Source organism: Lissotriton helveticus, chromosome 6 (genome assembly GCF_964261635.1).
Source record: "Lissotriton helveticus chromosome 6, aLisHel1.1, whole genome shotgun sequence".
In the NCBI taxonomy this organism is placed as follows: Eukaryota; Metazoa; Chordata; class Amphibia; order Caudata; family Salamandridae; genus Lissotriton; species Lissotriton helveticus.
The window spans coordinates 1,340,116,999-1,340,141,696 of record NC_136067.1 but is presented as its reverse complement, the minus strand read 5'-3'; the positions used below and the strand labels follow the sequence as shown (position 1 = coordinate 1,340,141,696).

The following is a 24,698-nucleotide window of genomic DNA, read 5'->3' as shown; positions in this document are numbered from 1 at the left end:
TATTACCGATTCGGTAATTCCACATCTGGAATTACCTACATCTCCCCCCCTCTATTTTACCACTTCTTAAATACCGAATCGGTAAAATTCGGTATTTAACCGCATGCGTGCGGCATGATTCCCCCCCGTACGCTGAGAATTTGTAAATCCCTTTATTCATGACGAGCTGGGCTCGTCATGAGCGTGCGAGGAGGCTACCTCATGACGAGCCCAGCTCGTCATGAGCGTCGAAGGGGTTAAGAAGTGGTAAAATAGATTTACCTACATCTAGCCAATAATGTGTTGAACAAGTGAATACCGTGCAGGAATCATTGTATAAAACACAAGAACGCTTAATTACGATGGACACGCTAACTCTAGTTACCGGGCTCCTATGAATTGTCAAGCTACTTGTAATTGAGACCATAGCGGGGGCGCAGGAATTTTACATCTGTAATTTCTCTTCAGAAGTAGTAAGATAAGACCAAAGGGCTGATTATGACTTTGGTGCTTCTGCGCCAGCTCTCCGGTACAAAGAACACACGCCTGATTACGAGTTGAACTTGTGCAGGTGGGCGGTCCTTTTGCCGTTCCCACGGTGGGAGACCCTAAAAAGGGCACCACAATGGGAACGGCAAAAATGTTCCAGCACGGCGTGGATTATAAAGTCCATGCCATGCAGGACCTGGGGTGTAGGCAGACAGGGGAGCACATGTTGTGCCCCCCTGAATGCATCCCCATGGCGGGGGCAAGGGGACCCTGTAGGGCCCCTTAGTTTCCCCAGCGCCAGCCTTTTTGTGGCGGGTTACTGCCCTCTAAAGGTTGGCGGTGGAGGAACTCGAAATATGCTCGGCTGGACTGTAACAGTCCCGCTTAGCCTATTGTATTGCCCTCTGCTGCGCCACTGCCAGGGAACAGCAGTTCCCTGGCGCAGCTGGTGGTCCACAGCTAGAGCGATGCAGAAAGTAGTAATCCGGTGGTCAGACCACTGCCACCGCGGGTCTGGCAGTCCATGGACCGCCAGACTCATAATCGACCCCTAATAGCTTTCTTGTTGTACACTAAATTACCCACTTACCTCTGTCTGTGCAGTGTTCTTCCACAGTGCCTTAAATGGAAATGCAGGAGAGCAGGTACTCGCTATTTAGAGTGCCTGCTTCCTCTTGAGAAGTGCTGGTACTCTCCCATTAATTGTATTGCAGCAGTGCTGTGTAGTACAAGTACTCTTCCATTTAAATTAAAGAAGTGCAGGTACTCAGTAAAGCTCTGTTCTTACATATATCCCATGGTTGGTCTACCCAAAATCCTCCCAAAGCCTAGGTTACTACTCTCTTGCGCTCAAGAAAACAGCAGATCCGCTGTACATCAGGAAACGCCATAGCCTGGTTCAATAGTGACTCTCTTTCAGTAACCCCTCGCAGACCACCGGAAACCAAACATGAGCTGAGAGATATGAGGCAAAGGGGGTGGAGCAGAGGTCTGCAGACTCAGACACACCTTGGCATTAACACACAATAGCACGCTTCCTTGCAAGATATGGTAGTAGTTGAAACCTGAATGAAAACAATTGTAACCTGTGTGCTGAGCAGTTTAATGAAAATCCACTTATTGCACACTTCCCCCCCAAAAATGAATATTTCACACAAAACATGTAGGTGGACGTGTGTATGGTAAAGGCTGACATGTGGTGATAGCGATTTAACAAGGTATCTAATAGATGCATTCTCTCTCTACTTGACTGTTTACAGTGAACTGTCTGGACCAGCATGTTCACCAATGCCCAGACCGAGTGGCTTTGATCTGGGAGCGAGACGAGCCCGGCACGGAAGTGAAAATCACCTACAGGTAGGTGGGGCATCTCTTAAATTTACTTTTGGGTATGTGATTGAGCAACTCACAATTGCTGTGAACAATAAAGCACGAAAGACAAACACAAATTGAGAAAGCGCCATTTTTGTGTGTAGGCTTAAGGTATAGCCCAGAGGATGAAGAACAACTGAGAATGCAGGAAACAAGTGGTAGAGCAGAGAATCCGCTGGCAGCCTCCTGTTCTGGCTTAGGTTTTTGCCGGTGCCTTGCAAAGATATCAAATAAAGCACCAATGGGTTCGGGCTCCCAACAGTAAGGCCAAGCCACTGACCAATAAATAACTAAACAACTGCCAATACTGCTCTATCTAATCCCTTTCTTTCCAAAGCACATTTGAATTAAACAAAATGTGAATGTGAGAATTTAACTTCACTCTGAATTAATTACTTCTTTTATTTTTACTTTAAATACATTTGTTGGTAGAATTTCACCAATTTTACATTTTCAACATCTACAAAACAAACACAAAAATTTGATAAAACATTAAATTGTACATATTCACAATCATTCAAAACTCAGTCACCAGCCGAATCAACCATTCATCCACTAGACATCCACATGCTGCACTCACGCACCAATTATTTACATTTGATTGCTAATTACAATTTTATACAACAACCATAGAACTAAAATTTGTCTAATTTCCTTAAGTTTGGAGTGATGTTTTTTTCAAATTCGAAAGTCTTATGGCTCTACCAGTGTGTGAAGAGCAGACACTTGTCGGCAGTGTGAAGAGCTAACACTGTTTGGCAGTAGGAGGAGCTAGGATTTGTTTGTATTGTCTTTAACTGAAAAGGTGATACTGCTCAGAAGTAGTGGTAGAAGAGGACAGTGGTTTGCTGGAAGTTGTAGACGAGATTCGTTTGTACTTGGTTTGTGAGGTTCCTGTACTTGTGTAATGGGCTGGGAACTCTATGAGTGGGTGGTGAGAGAAGCATAAGAGAAGCTGACCCTGAATGGCCGCCTGAGAATTGGAAACAGATTTTCAGTTAAGAAGCAGGCACAGGCAGGCACCGTATGTATATAGTATTTCTATAGCGCAGAACCAGCCATGAGGCAGCGGAGCACTGTACATGGTCAAAGACATGTCAACAAGTAATTGCAGTGGAAACTAGGTTGTATACAGTTAATACATTGTTATGTAGTGTTCTTTAAAGAGGTGAGTCTTTAACTCTTTCCTAAATTGTAGATGTTTTGAGTGATCCTGATGGAAACAGGGATGTTATTCCAAATCCTAGGTGCATAGCTGGAAAAGACCTGCTGTCTTTCTTTATTACACTTCTTAGTGTACAGTCTGCTAGTGACCTAGAAGCGGATGTGCTGAGATCCACCAGAGATGGTGAGCATGTCTGCAAGATAAACAAGTTGCCAGTTATCGTAGATTTGTAAATGATGCTGCAAGCTGATACAAGCTGGCGCAGGAGCCAATGCAGGTCCATATCGATGGGGTTGATTCAATCATGTTTGTTCACACCTTGAACGAGACGTGCTGCAGTTTCTAGGATGCCCCTAATGAGTTCCAGTGTGGAGCCTGAGGCCACAAAATATAGTATTACCACCATCTATGTATGAGGGCTTGAGCAGCAGTTCTGGAGTAACTTTCTGGAAGAAATGCTTTGGCTTTCTTTAGAAAAGAGAGCTGATACCAGGACATCTCTGTGTTTGACAATGTGCTCCTTAAGGGTGAGGTTGGTGATGAGGTGACATGAAATCCAATGTTCATATAATTGAGTGAGCTTTGTGTATCTTCTTTATTGCTCTAGACAAATAATTGAGTTGAGGCACAGGTAGGTATTGGACATCCAAGTGTGAATGATGTACAAGCATTGTTTGAGTTGTTGGTTGTTTGAAGCAGAGTAGACTTTCAAGTAGAGTTGTGTATCATCAACATATTGGTGAATCTTGATGATGTTATATGTGAGTGGAGCACCACACAGCTACATGTAAATGTTGATGATGACAGGAGTATGTCTGGAGCCCTCGGGAGCTCTACAGGTGATAGAGATCTTTTGGGACCAGGAGGTTCTCCTGTAAACAAATTGGGTTTGGTTGAAAAGGTAAGAGGAGAACCATTGATGGACATTACCAGTGAATCCCATTCTAGACTCCAGGGGGCATCCGAGGGTGGAATGGTCGACTGTGTCAAAGGTAGCTGAGAGGTCTAGCAATATCACGAGCAAGAGGCCATCTTCATCTGTGGTCAAGATGGTATCTACGATGGGCGAGTTTGCGGTCTCTGTGCTGCATTATGATCTGAAACATTATGAAAAATGGGAAACGCTGTCTTCCAATGGAACTAGGGCATGATGGCCATAAATCCAACATATGTTTCAGAGGCAATCATTCAGATTCTTTATTGACAAGTTGCAGGGACAAACGATTTAAAGGGCCCAGCTATCACAGCAAAAAGTATTGAAATTGGTTCTGTTTAATGATAAGATATATCACATCAGTAAAACTACAATTGCAATCAGTGAAAAGGTGCTACGTTTGGCGTTGCAGTGAAAGTGAACAAATAATGTGACAATACAGTGAAAAAAATGTACAATGCACATATGATGAATGGTCTTAACCAACCAGACATCAACTTTGAATGTGGGAACCTTCAAAGGAAACAAATCACAATGGGTTTCACAAAGTCCAATCAATAATGAAATAGTATAGTGGTTTAGACATACTAGTCGACTTATCGATCCCAGAGAGTTATTTAACAGGTTCTTCCTCAGGACAGAAGTAGCCACCTACAAAGACAGGAATTGTCAAAAAAGAACAAAGAAAGTAAGAGCGGATAAAAACCTCACAGTAAAATATCATCAAACCTGCTCACCTGGGAAAAGGTAATGCAATGTCTAACTTCTAAGGGATTATCAATGTCCCACATGGATTGCCTATGTCAGAAGAAAAACATCAGAATTATAAAACCGAAATTTCCATGAGAAAATCAAGAAGGACTTGGAAAAGTGAATTTGAGGAATTTTAAGAAATCTAAAAACACGAAGAGTAAGAGTACCTGTGATAGTATACCAGTATGATAAGGATGGTGAAATGCTGTGATGGCAATCATGGAGGCAGGGTTGTGCAGATTAATGACCATAAGAACAAATAAATCAGAAATGGAAAGTGCTAACAAAAAAGCACTTCCATTAGTTTTTATCGTGCCGTCTACCCCACAGGCTTTCACTCCTTTAATTGTTCCTGGGCATTTCTATCTTGAGGGACGCGCAATGGCATTTTTAGCAGAGCTACGCTTATGTTCTTCTCATGCTGTTTGGAAGACATTTTTGTCCACCTATGCTAAATGATTTATGGGTTTGGCATCTGTACTTTCATTCTGCTCCCTCTGATTATTTGGCACCTGCCTTCAAATGCACAAGGACAGTCACTTTCTCTTTTCTTTTACTTTCTGATTTATTTGTACTTCTGGTCATTAATCTGAACGACCTTTTTGTCTATCTCATTTCCCTGTTAAATAACTCTGAGGTCTGTTGTGTCTTAACCAGTACTTCATTATTGATTGGCCTTTGTGAAACCCATTGTGATTTGTTTCCTTTGAGGGTTCCTACACCTAAGTTTGCTATCTGGTTGGTTAAGACCATTCCATCATATGCATCTGTAAATTTTTTGCACCCTAAGTGTCAACTTATTTTCTCATTTTCACTGCACCGTCACACGTAGCACCTTTATATTAATTGAAATTGTCATTTTACTGATGTGATTTATCTTATCTTTAAACAGAAGCAATATCAATACTTTTTGTTGCAATAGCAGGGTACTTTGAATTGTTTTTCCTGGCCAACTTGTCAAAACATTTTCCGAAATATTGCCTGTGGAACATAAGTTGTATTTATGGCAGTGTGATCTAAAGCCATCATAGTAGTTGTGCATGGCATGTTTAGCATCGATATGATCTTGGAGATGAACTTAGACTGCTTTTTCACTGATCTTGTCAAAGAATAGCAGGTGAGTGAGGGGTAGGTAATTGGTGAGGTCATCAGGGTCTTGTGTAGGTTTCTTTAGGAGTAAGATGATCTGGCCTGTCTTTAGAGCTTCTGTGAAGATGCATTGAGCGAGGGAAGCATTGACAGTGGTAAATAGGAATGAGAGAGCATCTCCAGAGAGAGCCTTGAAGAAGGACAATTGTAAGACATCATTTTCCTAAAAAGTGGCTTTGACAGAGTTGAGTATGTCGTGAGATCTGGGATGGGTATGGCCTTAAAGGCTGTCCATGGTGGGATTGAACAGGAAGAGGTGTGTATAAGAATGGAAACAGGCTTGGGGTCACCAATTAACTGAAGGATTTAGTGCAGATAATTTTTCTGAATGGCAGGTGTTCATGTAAATCATACATTGATCCATGATGTACATTGGTTTAGATAAGAACCTTTTTGGTTCAGTAAATTCTTAAATTCAGAGGAAGGAAAAAGTTTTGGAAGAACAAAAGGTGTTAAATCTCTGTCATCCCTTTAGAGTGTACTTGATGTTAGTTTTGCATTTTATACTCTTTTACCTTCTTTTACACGCAGTAAAGACGTCTCTCTCCCAAGCTTTTGGTTGCTTCTTTTCACTCAGTGTCTCAATGTCAGTGACTTGACTCTTTCACAGGTTCTTGGAAAGATAAGGACAGACAAAATCTGCGTCAAAGCAGGCAGGTGAATGATTCTGCAAAAAATCGAGACTTGGCCTGCTCAAAATGGAGTAGGACAGAAATCTTTCTGCCTAGTAGCAGGAAGTAATCATGGCACTGCATCAATATATAACAAGCATTGGCAATGCCAAAAGGCCTTGCCTATGAGAGAGCTATTGGCTTTTGTCATTTATTTTTTAGCCATGTTGCATAGCAGCACAGCTGCTGCACAGTATGGCTGAAAGTAAAGAAAGAGCTATAACACAGCCGGTTCTGGCCACATCACATCACTTTTTTTGTATTGTTTGTGTTCAGGCTGGATGCAACACACAAGGAAGAGAGGCTGTGTGGGGACCAACACAGACAAGGGAGGGTGTGGGAAAAAAGCACTATGACTTGGTCAGTGCTGGCCACGTCTTAGTGCTTTGGTTTGTTTATGCAAAGTGGGAGGCAGGAGGTAAAGGAGGGAAGGAGGGAATGGACTGGAGGCAACACGGAGGGAAGGGAGGCAGGAAGCAACATGCGGGAAAGGAGCGGGAGATGACATGGATGAAGGGAGGTTACACAGAGAGAGGGAGGGTGGGTAGGGCATGACAATGACAACACAGGGTTGGAAGAAGGCGATGGGAGGAAGCACATGCTATCTGCAGATGGGAAGAGTACAGAGGTGGGGCAAGTAAACAATGGAGGCAGCTCAAAATCAGGCACTATTGTAGAGTGCTTAAATACAGTGAAACAAGTAGCCCCTAACAAAGTGAGCAATGGGACAATATCAGTAGGGAAATCATGCTTCAGGTGAGGAGCAAAAACATGAAGAGGAAGGAAGACATTTGCTGCTGACTACTAAGAAGCAAGGAAATTAGAGTGGCAATTAAGCAAAGCAAGGGCTGGTATCTTAGCCCACTGTTAGAAAACAAAAGGTCTAGAAGAGACTGCATATGCGCTGTCTAGGCGAGCCCTAAAACGGAATCCCAGAGTTTGAAAAGACAGGTACAATCTGTTCTGCTCCCCCTCACTTAAGCAATCTATCGGATACTTCTAGAATTTGTGTGGTATGCCCAACTAGCCCCATTGTTCACAGTAGGATGTTGGCATGTTGACACTTTTCAAAGGCAATTCAGAATGTGCACAACTCATCCATAAAAAAAATCAGGGCTCCCCAAAAAGAGCTTCATTTCATGTTTTACAGGTGATCTGCCATGCTCCAAGTAAGCAGGGGCCTTTGCCTCTGCTCTTCTGGCATTGACCACCTACTGTATTTAAAGATCTTCGCCTAGCAGGTTGGGATCTCAGTGCCTACAATGGTTCCACTGGTGTTGTGGATGTACTGAAGGCAGTGTTTAATTTTAGTCAGTGGTTGCAGGGGGGCCCACAGACACTCAATTTTAGGGGCCAGCACTTACTGTTCCTCATTAGACTTTGACCAAGAGAAAGGAGGAGAAAAAGAGAAGGAATCAAAAGATGGGTAAACTTCGAGAAAGGGAGATACCAGGGATGAAAAATAACCTGAAGGAGAAATATAAAGGGGCAGGGAGTGTATTGTAGTGGAAGAAAGCAGCATGAGGTCGTTTTGGAACTACAAGGAATTGTTATTTAACAGTACTGACATCAGTGGTGCTGGCTAGGAGCTCCTGAGAAAAAGTTTGTCCACCAGCACTTATTATTTTACAAGCTATGCATTGACTGAAGGAATATATGAGCACAGATAATCGCCATGATTATTTGGACCACCCAGCATTAATTTTATGTGTTCCTCAAACAAATTCTCAATGTGGAAGTTTGGATCATAGAAGCAAAACAAAAAAAAAAGATGGCTCTGGCGAATAGGGACTTTTCTCCCTGTTTGTGGAAGCCATTGTTTTTTTTTCCTTGCATGGTCGACCTAGAGAGGAGGAAAAATCAGTGTTGGTAGCCCAGCGAAAAGTAGTGGGAGTTTACTGCCACTTGGATTCAGGGGGCTCTTTGGTGTTCTCAACGTGGAAGTTTGGATCATAAAAGCGAAAAAAATAAGATGGTACCGGCGAATAGGGAATTTTCTTCCTTCTTGTGGGAGCCGTTGTTTTTTTCCTTGCACAGTCGTCCTAGAAGGAAGGACACATCAGTGTTGGTAGCCCAGGGAAAAATAGTGTGGGTTTACTGCCACTTGGATTCTGGGGGCTGTCGTGCCCAGACAGTGGGCACTAGGACCCTGAGCTGGGGCAAAGGGCAGGGGGACACCAGACACCACTTCCGGTCAGGGGATGGGACAAGGACATTCAGGGGATAACCAGCAGGCCAAGAGGTCAGGGGATATACATGCTGTCCCATACGAGCTAATAAAGGTACCTTATAAGCAGCCATTGCGTCCTGTGATCTCTGGGGGCGTAACGACACGACAACTGGCGACGAAGACGGCGAAGATCCATCGTGTCTGATGCCCAGCGAGACCAGGAGCCCACCCTGATTCGCGTCGAGGATCGAGGGACGATTCCAGCGAGACCAGGAGCCCACCCTGGGTTGCGTTTGAGCGAAAGAAGCGGTGCGGGAGCCCACCCTGACCGCCACGGAAGAAGAGAAGGAGCAGTGTGAGAGAGCCGGTGAGTCGATTTGAATGACCGGGTGAGCGCGATCATAAAGAAATTAGAGCGTGACCTCTCGCATGAATACCGCCGGCCATTTTGAAGTCAGGCGGCCAGGACCAATCAGCGTGAGAGAAGATCGGGCGGCCGTTTTGAAGTCAGGCAGCGCTCCGATTGGTCACGAAGTCTCACGAGACTGCCGGCGGCCATTTTAGAGTCAGGAAATTGGACCAATAAGGGGACAGAACAGTGCGGTGGCCATTTTTAAGTCAGGCAACAAGAAAAAAGCCTTGAGTGCTGAAAAGAGCACCAAAAAGAGAAAAAGAAGCACAAGGCAATGCAAATGCCTGAATAAGGACAAAAGAAGCTTAAAAGGTGAAAAAAAAGCACAAACCAATGCAAAGAAAGGCATCTTAAAGGAAAGAAAATATAAAAGATATATATATATAAAAGAAGTAACAGAAAAGAACAGTGAAAAACATAGAAGCAAGCACCACAAATAGCACAAAGAACAGCAATAATGGCAGATGAAAGGGGCGAAAGGCAGAGCGCCCAATATCGCAGACCTCCCCCATTCAACTTGTCCGAGCCACAAGTGGGTATACGATGGGAGAAATGGATAAGGAGATTTGAAAGGTACATGGAAGCCACCGATGTGACAGAGGCCAAACAACTGGGCCAATACCTCAACTTTGTAGGCAATTAAGTAGAGGATCTACTAGTGACCCTACCAGGAGAAGAGACTTCCACATACAAGGGACTATTAAAGTGCCTAACGAACAAATTTGATCCGCAGAGGAACGTAGATTTTGAGCGATACACCTTCACAATCGCATTTTAGCACGAGGATGAATCATTGGATGATTTTGCAACACGACTGCGGAAGCTAGTAACTCACTGAGAGTTAGACAAATACGACAATGAACAAGCAATTCGCCTGCGCATCATTGAAGGATGCCGTGACACGAACTTCCGGGCGAGAATCCTGAAGGAATTAACATCCCTGGAAAAGATCCTGTCACTAGCACGAGCTGAGACAAGAGCGACAGCGCAAGTGAAGAAGATGGAGCGAAAGGAAAGGCGAGTTGAACAGGCACACCGCATGATGGACAGCAGCCGCATGAGCAACTGGAAAAAAGGGCAAAATGAACAGGTGACAAGGAAGCACCCGGAATCGACCTGCTACAGATCTGGCCTTGAGTTTCCATACAGGGGCACGTGCCCGGCATTTGGCCAAACATGCAGGAAATGCAACAGAAACAACCACTTTGCCAGCGTATGCCAGGGACTGCAATTTAGAAATGAAAGAGGAAGAGCGGGAAGACCGCAAATGATGATGAGCAGACATGTCAGACATGTTGAAACAGCGAACAGAAGCTCCTCGATAGTCAGGAAAAGAAAGGGAAAAGGAAAAAGTAGAACGACTCTGCCTCATGTCAGACGCTGCTGCCATGTCCGCTGAGGAAAGCGGAAAGCAAGAAAGCATCCGCCTGGTGGACAAGAACACGATAAAGAAAACGGAGTCTGTGACCATAGGCGTAGGACCACACAAGGCAAGGTTTGTTTTGGACAGCGGCGCAACATGTAACATTATGTGCGTGTCGGAATACGAGAAGATGCAGGTGAAACCAACATTGAAGCTGTCCAAAGTAGAAGACTTCACATGGGGGTCAAGAAAACCATTGACAAACATGGGAAAATTGACAGAAAACCTAACATACAAAGGTCAAACGATCAAGGAAGCGATTCACGTGCTGAAGGGTGACATTCTAGCACCATGCTTACTGAGCAATGTCATAGCACAGATAATGGGCCTCATCGAAATGACATACAACATGTCAGAAAAAAAAAACATTTTGAAGGAATACCCCAAGTTACTGCAAGGACTAGGGAAGCTAAAGGGGCGTCAAATAACGCTGCACATCGATGAAGCAGTGAAACAGGTAGCTCAGCACCACCGGCGAGTGCCAATACACCTGCAACCGCAAGTAGAAGAATAAATCAATCAAGAAATTTGTATAGCACACTACTCACCGGAGGGTCTCAAGGCGCTTGGGGGGGGGGGGGAGGGGGGTCCGCTACTGCTCGAACAGCCAGGTCTTGAGTTGCTTCCTGAAGGAGAGGTGGTCTTGGGTCAGACGGAGGTGGATGGGGAGGGAGTTCCAGGTCTTGGCTGCCAGGTAGGAGAAGGATCTTCCTCCCGTGGTGGCTCTTCGGATGCGTGGAACGGCGGCGAGGGCGTGGCTGGTCGATCGTAGATGGCGGGTGGGAGTGTAGAAGGTCAGGCGGTTGTTGAGGTACTTGGGGCCCAGGTCGTGGAGGGCCTTGTGTGCGTGGGTGAGGAGTCGGAACGTGATTCTCTTGCTGACGGGGGGGCCAGTGCAGGTCTCTCAGGTGTCCGGAGATGTGGCTGTGTCGGGGGATGTCCAGGATGAGTCTTGCGGAGGCGTTCTGGATGCGTTGGAGTCTTTTCTGTAGTTTGGCTGTGGTTCCGGTGTAGAGGGTGTTTCCGTAGTCCAGTCGGCTGGTGACGAGTGCCTTCCTGGTTTCGGTGGGGATCCATCGGAAGATCTTTCGGAGCATGCGTAGGATGTTGAAACATGACGATGAGAGGGCGTTGACTTGTCTGGTCATCGAGAGGGAGGAGTCCAGGATGAAGCCCAGGTTGCGTGCGTGGTCTGTTGGTTTGGGTGCGCTGCCCAGGGCAGGGGGCCACCAGGAGTCGTCCCAGGCAGAGGGTGATGATCCAAGGATGAGGACTTCCGTCTTGTCTGAATTCAGTTTCAGGCGGCTGTTCATCATCCACTCGGCTACGTCTTTCATCCCTTCGTGTAGGTTGGTTCTGGCGGTGGCGGGGTCGTTGGTGAGGGAGAGGATCAGCTGGGTGTCGTTGGCGTAGGAGATGATGTTGAGGTTGTGTTGGCGTGCGATGGCCGCGAGGGGGCTCATGTAGATGTTGACGAGGGTGGGGCTGAGCGAGGAGCCTTGGGGTACGCCGCAGATGACTTCGGTGGCCTCGGATCTGAACGGGGGGAGGCGGACTCTCTGGGTTCTTCCGGCGAGGAACGAGATGATCCACTTTAGTGCCTTCTCTTGGATTCCGATGTTGCTGAGGCGCTGCACTAGGGTGCGGAGGCAGACAGTATCGAATGCTGCAGAGAGGTCCAGGAGGATGAGGGCCGCTGTTTCCCCGTTGTCGAGCAGGGCTCGGATGTCGTCGGTGGCTGAGGGCGGTCTCGGTGCTGTGGTTGGCTCAGAAGCCGGACTGCGAGTGGTTGAGGGATCCGTTCGTCTCGAGGAAGGCGGCCAGCTGTCTGTTGACGGTCTTCTCGATGACTTTGGCAGGAAAAGGGAGGAGCGAGATGGGGCGGTAGTTCTTGAGGTCGGTGGGGTCTGCTGATGGTTTCTTCAGGAGGGCGCGGAGTTCGGCATGCTTCCAGCTCTCTGGGAAGGTTGCGGTGTTGAAGGAGCAGTTGATGATGTCCCGGAGTTGGGGTGCGATGACGGAGTCGGCCATGTTGAAGACGTGGTTGGGGGAATGGGTCGGGTGGTGATCCGGAGTGGATGGTGTTCATCGTGTGGATGGTGTCTTCAGTGCTGACCGGGGTCCAGGCGCGGAGGGTGGTGGTGGGGGGCGTCGGTTCGGTGGTTGGGTGCGTGGTCTGTGCGCCGAAGCTGTTGTGTATGTCGGCGATCTTGCTGTGGAAGAACGAGGCGAGTGATGTCGTTGTTTCCGGCGCTGGGGTTGGAGAGCTCTGACGATGCTGAAGAGTTCCTTGCTGTTGTGTGTGTTGTTGTCTAGTCGCTCCTTGAATGCTGTCCTCTTGGTGGTGTCGATCAGCTGGTGGTGTTTGCGGGTGGCGTGCTTGAGGGCGGTCATGTTGTCTGTAGTCGGGTCTTTGCGCCAGGCTTTCTCGAGGGTACGGCAGTTCTTCTTGGAGTTCTTGAGATCGTCGTTGAACCAGGGGGCTTTCTTGCTGCCGGGCGTGCTGGGATGGTTTTTCGGAGGTGCGAGGTAGTCAGCGCAGTTGGTGATCCACCGTGTGAAGTTGTTGGCTGCTTGGTTGGGGTCCGTTGAGCTGGCGGGATGGTTCTGGTTCAGGGATGTGGTGAGCTGGTCGGTGGTAATCTTGTTCCAGCTCCTGCGGGGAACCTGTTGCGGGTGGTGGTGATTCGTGGTCCTTCTGAAGCTGAAGTGGACGCAGCTGTGGTCTGTCCAGTGGAGTCCGGTGGAGTGGCTGAAAGAGATGTACTTGCTGGAGGAGAAGACTGGGTCAAGCGTGTGTCCGGCGTAGTGGGTGGGGGTGTTCACCAGTTGCTTGAGTCCGAGGTTGGCGAGGTTGTCCAGCAGGGTGGTGGTGTTGCTGTCATTGTGGTTCTCCAGGTGGAAGTTGAGGTCCCCTTGGAGGATGTAGTCAGCGGAGGAGAGGGCGTGCGGGCTGACGAAGTCTGCGATGTCTTCGCTGAATTGTGTGCGAGGTCCTAGGGGTCTGTAGATGAGGGTGACTCTGAGTGTGGTCTTGGGGTCGGTGTGTATCTGGAAGTGAAGATGTTCGGCGGCTGTGAGGGTGTCGTCGGAGTTGGTCGTGATGCGGATGGTGTTCTTGTGGACGATGGCGATGCCTCCTCCTGTCTGGTTGACGCGGTCCCTCCGGGTGATCTAGTATCCGTCCGGGATGGCGATGGCGATGTCGGGCGCTGAGGAGGCGTTCATCCATGTTTCCGTGAGGAAGGCGACGTCTGGAGATGTGGTGTCGAGCAGGTTCCAGAGTTCCACGGCGTGTCTGTGGACGGAGCGGGTGTTGAGCAGGATGCACTTCAGGTGGTTGCTGCTGGTCTTTGGCGGGTGCGGTGCAGGTCCGGATGCAGGAGAATTTGCAAGATTGGCAGGTGAAGGGTCCGTGGGTGCGTCTCGGGGTGGCTCGGTAGCAACCGGGGATCGGGCCGGTCTTCAGTGCGTTGAGGGTGGCGTTGTCGTAAGTCCAGCGGGTGGGCTGGCAGCTGCGGGGGCCAGGGGTTCTGGCGCTGGGCGCGGTCCAGGCGCGGACGGGCGCAGACGGGCTTGCCTGTGGCGCGCCTTCGGCGCACAATCGGGGCGCCCGCTGTGCGTGCTCGCTGCGCGCACGCGCGGACTCTGCCATAAATGGAGAGTGGGGGGGCGGGAGGAGCAGCTGGGAGGTGGGAGCGGGGTGGCGAATGGGAGAGGGTAGAGGGAAACAGTAGGAGAGGGGGCGAGGCCGCGGGGGAGCAGCGGCAGGGAGCGGGGTGGACCAGCGGGCCACAGGTCCAGGAGCGCTAGAGCAGAGGGCAAAAACAGGGGGCAGAGCACAAATGCGACAAATACAATCAGGGGCACAGCAGCAGGACAAAACACACAGCGGGGGAAAAGGCCACTAAGAACTATGAGGACAGTACAGAAGCACAGCGGGAAAAACAGCGGCAATCACAGCGGGGGAAACTACGAGGACACAATCAGGGCAGCAGTACAAACCACAGCGGGGAACAAAAGGCGGCAAATGCGGTCAGGCGGCGGCAGCAGGGGACCGGGTGACTTTCTGGAGGAGGCACGAGGCGGGTTGAGCGACCAGCAGGATATCATAGAACCAGCAGAAGGACCGACGCCCTGGGTGTCACCAATAGTGGCGTTACAGAAGAAAGACCCATCCAAAATAAGAATCTGTGTTGACATGAGAATACCAAACACAGCGATCGAACGTGAGAGACACCCTGGACCTCACCTTGATGATATGATCAGCTGCCTAACAGGCACAAGACGGTTCTCGAAACTAGATTTGTGCAAGGGATATCACCAGCTAGAGCTCAACCCTCAGTCCAGATACATCACCACGTTTTCCACGCACCTAGGTCTGTTCCGATACAAAAGGCTGAGCTTCGGAATATCATCCGCTGCCGAGATATTTCAGGAAACAATTAGGCAAGTGATCAGGCCGGTAAAAAATAGCTTAAACTACAGCGATGATATTCTGGTGTTTGGCAAGTCTGACGAGGAGCATGACAAGGCATTACGAGAGGTGTGCTCCCAGCTGGAACAGGCGGGTTGACCCTGAATGAGGACAAGTGTGAACTAGGGGGAGACGAACTAGTATTCTTTGGCCACATCTTCTCCAAGAAAGGAATGCGGCCAGATCGCAGCAAAGTGGACACGCTCTAAAGAGCGAAACAACTAGGTGACCTTGCAGAAGTGAGGTCATTCCTCGGCCTTGCCAGCTACTGTGCAAGGTATATCAAAGACTTTGCCACAGTGAGTGCACCCTTGAGAGAACTGACAAAAGAGGGCCAGAGTTTCACGTGGACTGAAGACTGCAGCAGAGCTTTTGAAGAGATAAGACATGCCGTGACGGCAGTAGATCACCTGGCGTATTTTGACCCGCTGATGTGCACTGAACTGACAGTAGATGCCAGCCCAGTGGGTTTGGGGGCCATACTGGCACAACACAGACCAGGCAAAGACTCACCAAGATGCGTAGTAGCCTATGGAAGCACGAGCCTATCAGATGTTGAAAGAGCGTATTCCCAACTGGAGAAAGAGAGCCTGGCGGTAGTGTGGGCATGTGAACACTATCACATGTTCATCTATGGAAAACCTTTCACAATAATAACGGATCACCAAGCACTGATAACAATTTATGGAAATCCCAATGCAAAAATACCGCCCCGGATAGAGAGGTGGGGAATACGCCTAGTGGACTACAATTTCAAAATAATACACAAGCCTGGGAAGGAACAACCCGGCTAACTACATGTCAAGACACCCCCTGCCACGTGCAGTGGAGGCGACCACAATGGCGGAGGAATACCTAAACTTCGTGCTGAAACACAACACACCAGCATCAATAACGATGGAAGAACTCGAACGGGAAACGAAACAAGACCCTACCATGCGAGCCATACAGAAGGTGACAAGACAACAACGGTGGAGGCATGTCAACAACAACAGCATTTTGGAAGAAGGGGTAGTAAAAGAGGAACTTCTGGCATTCAAAAAGATCCATGCAGAGCTCTAAGAAAGCGAAAACGGAATCATGATGAGAGGCACCAGAGTAGTGATGCCCAGCACACTGCGGAGACAGATGGTAGAGCTGGCCCATGAGTCGCACCGAGGAATGGTAGCAACCAAGAAAATGCTACGAGAAAAAGTATGGTTTCCGGGACTTGACAGCATGGTCGAAGCAGCTATCATGCACTGCCACATCTGCCAAGTGACAGGGCCGCTGTCCAAGCCGGAGCCACTTCAGATGTCTGAACTCCCGAAGGGAGTGTGGACAGAACTGGCGGCTGACTTCTATGGACCCCTGCAGACAGGAAATTACCTGTTGGTGATAATAGATGAGTTCTCTAGGTTTCCAATTGTAAGGCAGGTAGCGTCAACATCGGCAAGTGCAACGTTGCCAGTCCTGGACGATGTGTTTGCAGCATGGGGCTCACCGCAGACATTAAAGACTGACAATGGCCCCCATTCTCAGGCGAAGACTTCAGAAGATTTATGGAATACCTAGGGATCCATCATCAGAAAATAACACCTCTGTGGCCACAAGCAAATGGAATGGCTGAACGATTTATGGGAACGATCAAAAAGGCGATACAGCGAGCAAAGATAACGCAAATATCGATAGGGCAAGCCCTATGTCAAATTCTGCGGGACTACAGGAACACTCCTCACAGCTCCACAGGACGGTGCCCCGCAGAGTTGGTGCTGGGGCGCTCAAGCAGGACCAGGCTACCACAAGTAGAAGCAATGACAAGTGTGGAGCGAAGCAACATAGCTGTCGGAGACGAGGAAGCGAAGGCAAAAATGAAGGCGTACGCTGATCGGAGGAGGCACGCCACACAAACAAAAATAAACGAAGGAGATACCGTGGTAGTGCGGCAAAGACAACTGCGGAAGTCGGACAGCGCGTTCTCAAAGGATCCTCTGATGATGACAGAAGTGAGGGGACCAATGATAACCGCATCAGCAGGGCGATATCACATGACGAGAAACAGTGCACATTTCAAAGAATTAAAGACAAAGGAAGAAGAACCGCAAGCACCAGTGCTGGAGGAAGTTAAACAGGAAGAAGAGGCACAAGTGGACAACAGAGACACACGGCCGAGAAGGGAGTGCAAAAAACCACAGAGACTGATTGAAGAGATGTAAAGTGACGGAGGCCTGTGACTGTCTCTCTCTCTCTCTCTCTCTCTCTCTCTCTCTCTCTCTCTCTCTCTCTCTCTCTCTCTCTCTCTTTCTTTCTTTCTTTCTTTCTTTCTTTCTTTCTTTCCCACCCCCCCAAGGGGGAGATGTCATGCCCAGACAGTGGGCACTAGGACCCTGAGCTGGGGCAGGGGGTCACCGGACACCACTTCCGGGGAGGGGACAGGGACATTCAGGGGACGACCAGCAGACCAAGAGGTCAGGGGATATACATGCTGTACCAAATAGGCTTTGTTGCTGTACTAGGTGTGGTAATTAAGAACTAATACAGTTATTCCTTCAGGCCCATATCTTGGTGTGGTTATACTGCCCGGGAAAATACCTATAACACATGGTGCAGTCTTTCCCCGGTGCAGTGTTAGTCCGTCATTATGAGTTCTATTGGTTCTGGTAAGGGGTAGCTTGTGGTATCAGAGTTTGTGTTCCAGGTTACTAGAGATGCTTTCCATCATTTTTGTCCTTAAGCAAATGTTTCCTGTTTTTCCTGATAAAATGTGCAAGTGGGAAAATTGCACAAGTACAGTTATTTCAAAATTGGGTGCATTCCCAGTTGCCCATATTTACTATGCTATTCAAAGTAAAGTGTACCCTCAGGTTTCCACTCATGTTTTATTGATGTCTGAGTAGTTGAAATAAATCATTATTGTTAATATTTACTGTTTACAAGGTGTGCATATTTAGTTGGCACTGAAAATACCTTACAAATACAGCAACATTACTTTATGATGTTAATGGCAAGCTCCTTTTTCCGCTTTAAAACGTTGAAGTATATAGGCAGTACCACCTATCTTGGGGGACACAACAAACATGGGGAAATGCATAAATCACCTTCAGCCTATGCAAACGTTTTCCCCTCTCTTGTTATTAAATGAGTTTGTATGTGGTAGAACCATTTGACTGTCAGTACAAACATAATATAGCAACATAAAAGCAATTAAATCCTTTTGGAAAAAACAGTTCTTGCTTTGGAACCCGTGTTGTGAGAGACTCTGTGTATAGAGAAGTCATGCGATCACAGATAGAATATATCCAGGCTTTGGGTGAGCAAGAGTGAGTCATAGTGAACTGGCCATTTATCGTATCAGTCATTTCCCCTGGGTGGGAGTAAGGAGAAGGAGATAGAGGAGGGCTTTTTTTTTTTAAAACCTTAAGTGCCGGGACCCAAAGTTTTGTTCAGAAGTTCGTGGCCGGTGCTTTTGAAGGTCAGGTTGGTGAATACCAAGGCTGAATAGTCTTAAATCCACCTCCTGCCTCATTCATCCACCACCAGACACTCGCTACCCTTGTATCCCACTCTTTCAAGTTCTTTTTTTATTTCCTGAATTCTCCCTTTGTCGCTGTTTTTTTTCTCTTTCTAATTCTTTTCCCCTTTTTGTGTTTTTTCTCTCTCTTGCTATTGCTCAAAGTCTAATGAAAAAAATAAATGGTGATCCCCAAAAGTGAGTGCCGGTGGACCAAAGTTGGAATCACCAGCTCAAATGAAGTACTGGGCTAGAACTATTGGAAGTGACTTTTTAAAAGCCAAGTGCTTCCGCGGGCACCTCTGTTACTCTCTCCGTCTTCCCATGATTTAAGACAGCAAGCACAGTGGTGGCACAAAAGACGGGGAGAGGCAGAAACACAAAGTGATGAGAGAGAGTGGAAGCAAAGAGAGGAAGGCGAGAGATCAGAGAGATGGAGAAGAGACAGTAGGAGAGAAACTGAGAATGAATGGATTGAAAGATGGAGAAAGAGGGGAGATTAAGGGGAGTGGAGCAGGCTTGAACATTTTTTCACAAGCTGTTTTTTGTTTTCAGATCGGTCCTGATGAGTCGCTGGCCTTCAAGGCTTTACTAGTTGCATTACCAATTCATCAATTTACCTACAGAGGAGTGGACCTGCAAAATGTGTTGTAAACGTGGTTGGTTGTGAGAGGCAGTACAAGGAGAGTATATTTATGTGACAGTGAAGTTGTGTTAGAGGATACCCTTGTTTAGAAAATGTGTATCTTGACAAGGGACCTTAAGCGGAGACACTGGAATTATGTGGCAGGGGAATACCAATTTATGTGACAGGGTTGCCTAAAGGAAAGGCAAATATGTGCCGTGATGTGGCACACACTATGCTATTATTACATCAATATTTTGTAACCTGAGTAAAGGTTTCACCATATTCGTACCAGTTTGACTCCCAAATACAGCAATAGGCAGCAGAAAAGTGACCATTCAACCTTTGCTAAGGGCCTTCCACCGCACAGCAGTATGTTAGAAAGGAAACTACAATATTGGCAACACAAAGGGAGGGACAGGGAGGGCTTTGTTAACGGGGTCCAGTGTTCGTGCCCTGACAACAGTTAAACAAAAAGAGTACGCAGTTCCCCTGGAAAAAACGTATTATGACAGTTGGAAACAAAGTGAGTGAAGGCACACAGGAGGGGGATCCTCCTTGTCGGAACTAGAGTTCTCACACACCCAGCAGGCTAGGTGTCATGCTTCATCATTTGGGCTCACCCCTCGTCGGGTTGGCTGTGCAATACCCGACGGGCACCCATAAAGGGGCTCTTTGGCAGGGATTTTGTGTTCCTGCCCTATGGTGCTGTGGGTGTGAGGGCCCTAGGGAAGATAGTGAATGGTATAGATGTGTGCTGTTGTGTGATGTTGACAATTCACTATCTTCCCTAGGGCCCTCACACCCACAGCACCATATGGCAGGAACAAAATATCCCCGCCAAAGAGCCCCTTTATGGATGCCCGTCGGGTATTGCACCGCCGACCCGACGAGTGGCGAGCCCAAATGATGAAGCATGACACCTAGCTTGCTGGGTGTGTGAGGACTCTAGTTCCCACACGGAGGATCCCCCTCCTGTGTGCCTTCACTCACTTTGTTTCCAACTGTCATAATAAGTTTTTTCCAGGGAAACTGCGTACTCTTTTAGTTTAGCCAATATTGTAGTAACTTTTCATCTGTTTGTGGTTGAACAATTGTTTTTGCTCAAGTGTGCATCATATGCTGCCGCTGAGGTATTATGTGGCAAATGTGACAAATCCACAGTGCATTGGTACTGAACAGATTGGACAAAAGTGTGTAGAAGGGTAGAGTTCAAAGCAAAGGGAGGAGGGTGTAAGAAACAAGCAGCTGCAGGAAGGAGGATACAGCTATCAATTGTTGGTGGATTGTGGCTGATAAACAAGAACAACAATGCAAATGGAGGTGCAGGAGAAAGGTCAAAAGCTTAAGTATAGAAAAAGTTGGTTAGAGTGTTAGAAGAATGGCCAAGAATTTGAATGTTTAAAGTACAGTAAAAAGGGAAAAAATACAAAAACATTAAAGAAAGAGACAGGAAGATGATCAATTCTGATTTTTATGTTTATAGAATTTTCCAGGACTATTCAAACCTTTAATCTCCTGTTTATATAACGAAGCCAACTGATATATATTTGACCTCCCATCGTCCTTCCATTGTGCTCACTCTGTAGAAGTGTTTTGTTAGTCTTGAGATTGCTTCATTATCTTTACTCACTTAATTAAGCTTACCACAGCTTTCAAGATCCAACTGCATTGCCATTTTGGATTTGTCAATGGTTTTTAGTTGCATAAGATAAATAAGGAGCAACTATGGCTTGTATATCATTTTGAAAAAGCTTCCACTTCAAGCTCTGGTGACACCACGACAATGTTGCTGCTCCTGAGTTTCAAAAAGAGAAGGGAGAGGATGTAGCCTCATGGTTAGAGCAGTGGACCTCGATGCTGAGGAACCGGGTTCGAGTCTCAGTAATGACGCTCAACACTCTGATTCTGGGCAAATCACGTAATCTCCCTGTGCCTAACAAAAATGAATGTAACCATCTGTAACGAAACTAGTGCTCATGTAAAGTGCTCTGATACCCGACTAGTGCTCATGTAAAGTGCTCTGATACCCGATATCTTGGGTCTAGTTCGCGCTATATGAAACTCTTAAAAATAAAAATCCAGAGATAAAATGACTCTCTTTAAAGGATTTCCCTTCCCCTACAACGCTCACCTGCCATGACATCATGCCGTAACATCCATTAGTGAGAAGTGAGCAGTGTGAGCATGCCCACATTCATGTGCCTGCTGTCACTTCAGTCTGCAAAAAAACGGTCTGCCCGCCACAGAACAGAGCCCGATGGAGACCTGTTTCGAGGCCCCCTTTAAAAAATACTGCAGGTGCTCAACACCGGTGAGACCCAGCCCACTTAAAGCCTTGTCTTCATATCATATTTTCACCCACAGGTACGTTTCTACCATCACATTATAATAGGTTTCACTAGGTACAGGGAATTTCAGCTTCTAGACCGTTGGAAGTCAAGATGCTGCATTTTGGGAATAGTTGTCTGTTTCAGTTCAATTCGCCCCCCCTACCCACCCCCCACACCACACCGCAAAAAGGATTTAAAAAGGCAAAGCCAGGGCTGCAAAACTGGCGCCACGAATTCATCTCTTAACTTAAGTTACAGCCTCATATCCAAACTTCCTTAGCTGAATACTCTGTATCAAAATCATGTTTACATCTAAGTTTGGATTTAGGGACAGTAAATAAAATGCACTCTTTTTTTAAAAGTCAGTCATATAATATGCTGTTTATTTCAAGCGTTTTCATTCGAGCTAATTCTTTCACTACGAAAAGAGAAATACTTGTACTACGTTTGTGTGTGATGTCTGATCACCGCAGTCACAGATATTTCAATCAGGGTTGCCTGTTTGTCCTTGAACATGCAGCATTTGCAAGGTCCTTCTCTTACCATGCTTAGCCCTTAAATTGCATTTATCGCTCGCTCAATGACGCAGCTGTCATCCAGCGCCTGCCTCCGCGTGACCAGCTCACAAACCCTTCACTGATAACGTGGCCAGCGTGACGGGTATAATTATGACAGAAATATTCAGCTGCTTTCCTTTCAGCATCATTAACTTGATAATGTTTCACTAGTGGAACTATATTTTAACACCCTTGAAAGTGCAAAGAATCAGCCTAGGTTGCGCCGTATAATGATTAAAAGGAGAGTGATGATTAGTCGATCAATGATTGGTCCTCCTTTAAAAGCTCAGCTCAGTCAGGCTTCCGCCAGGTTCAGTGAGCAAAGCCTACTGTGACGAAGGCTCGATGGATGTGGTCGTAAAGTACTGCGCATGCAACTAAGCATGCTATGCATCAGGCATGCATGCATGCAGGTTGGCGTAACTAGGGTGGGAGCGGACAGGGGTGTCCACCCCGGGGGCATGAGTGTAGGGCCGGACTGGCTACCAGGCGTTTTGGCATGCTGCCGAGCTGGGGGCGGATTTTGTTGATGGGGACCTGCGTGTGCTGAACGAAATTCGTTTTGCTTTTTTATTTCGAAGCACACGCATGTCTCCATCAACGAAATTAGCCCCAACCGCAGTGACGTCAGCCCCCAGCTCTGCAGCATGCCAAACCGCCCTGTAGCCAGTCCAGCCCTGCATGAGTGCAGGGGTGGCCCCCCCACTTATACCTTTGGCTATTGCGGGGCGGCAAGTATGGTGACCAACCTTCTGTAAATTTCACGGACCGCGCGTAATTTAGACCTCATGTCCATTGTCCCTCAGAATCCCTTATACGGATTCCCTTTATCTGTAATTTTGAGCCTTTCAGGGAGCAGAGTTGCTTCCCTATGAGAGGCCTCAGCTCCCTGTTGGGGCTGCCTCACACTCCTCCGTGGAGCACAAGAGCAGCCCCACCCGCCCATTGTCATTCTGTATGCTTGCTGATTGCCACATACAGAATGACAATGGGTCAGTTTGAGCTGTTGCAGCATGTGGTGCCCTCCTCCTGCTGCGGTCTAGGGCAGGTCATTTTGTTAGAGTTAGATGGAAGAAATGTACAAAACAAATGTACAAAAACGCCCATGCTGTTATGTGTCAGTTCATGAAAAGAAGCTGATAAAAGAAGTTAAAAAGAAGAGATTATAATTCTTACACAGGCTCATCATTTCAGAGATGAAGAATTTTTAATATTATATACAACAAAGCCATAGTTGCTGCTATTCTATTTATTTTATGCAACTAACCCATTGACAAAGCCAATATTCATGGCTTGTTGTAGGTCTAATGTTACTGGGTGCAATGATAGAAACTGCAAAATACCAGTCGGGCAGCACCTTATGCTCAGCACATATTTTTAACTTAGATGTTTAAGCCTCGCCCTTAATTACAACAGACACGCCCCTTGGAGAGAACCCCAGTTTTTTCACCCCACTTAAAGCCCAGAAACAGCACCATTTCACAGTCGCCTCACGTCCTGGCACTGTGCATCATGAATGACTCATGACTTACAAGTTTTCAGATTGCCTATGTGCAGGGGCATAGTGAATCCTCCCCCACACCACCCCTTGATTTACGAACTACAGCGAGGTTGAAGTCCTTTATGGGCCTCTTCTGTTTGCAACTCAGTAGACAAAGGCGATTTCATACTTCATGTGAAAAGGTAGGTGACTGAATAGGTGAAGGAATGGGTAAATGGCAGGATGGATTAGTGAAAGGATGAGTGGATGAGTAAAAGGGTGAAACGATGGATAATGAGAGAAAGGATGGATGGATGGATGAGTGAGTGGAAGGATGGATGAGGATAAATAGATGATGTATGGGTGGAAGGGTAGATGAATGGGTAAAAGGGTGGATGGATCAGTAAAGTGATGGATGGATGAGTGAAAGGGTGGATGATGGGCGAGTGAATGGGTGGATGGATGAGAGAATTGATGGATGGGTTGATGAATTGATAAGTGAAAGGGTGAATGGATGAATGAGTGAAAGGGTCGATCGATGAGAGAAAGGATGGATGAGTAATTGAGGCAAGGATGGATTCGTGAGTGGACGAGTAAATGGATGAGTGGGTGAATGGGTGAAGGGTGGATAGAAGGATGAGTGGCTAAGTAAAAGGGGAATGGAGAGAGAAAGGGAGGATGGATGGATGGCTGGGTGAAAGCATGGATGAGTGATTGGCATAAAGTATGGGTGAATGGGTACCTGGTTGAATGAAGGAAGGATGTAAAGATGGATGAGTGAAAGAATGCATACATGAGTGAAAGGGATGGTGGAGAGCTGGAAGAAATGATGGATGGATGAGTGAAAAGTTGAATGGGTGGACGGATGAGTGACGGGTGGATGAATGAGTAGAGTAAATGAAAGGACGGCTGGATGGGAAAGGGTAAATCGTTGGATGGATGAGTGGATGGATGGGTAGAGGAGTAGAAGGATGAGATAAAGGATGGCTTGGGTGAAATGGTACTGGTTGAATGGATGAGTGAATGGATGGATGGGTGGAAGAGTGGATGGATGAGTGAAAGGGTGGATGAGTGAAATGATGGATGGAAGGATAGATGGTGGATATGTTTGCAAATGGTTGAAACGGTCTGGATATGGATGGGCACACAGAGGGAAGTACAGAATGAATGGTGAAAGACAATGTTGGATGGAAGAATTAATAGATGACAGAGTGTACATT

At 47.1% G+C, this 24,698-nt stretch overlaps 1 protein-coding gene across 1 annotated transcript in view; it reads left to right on the top strand.

The window, feature by feature from the left end:
- The window catches only part of ACSS1 (acyl-CoA synthetase short chain family member 1), a 1,294,163-nt gene that overhangs the window by 198,452 nt on the left and 1,071,013 nt on the right, over positions 1–24,698 (top strand). The window contains exon 2 of the mRNA XM_078649067.1: positions 1,728–1,824. Coding sequence (XP_078505193.1) covers positions 1,728–1,824 — 97 coding nt within the window. The remainder of the gene's footprint in view (positions 1–1,727; positions 1,825–24,698) is intronic.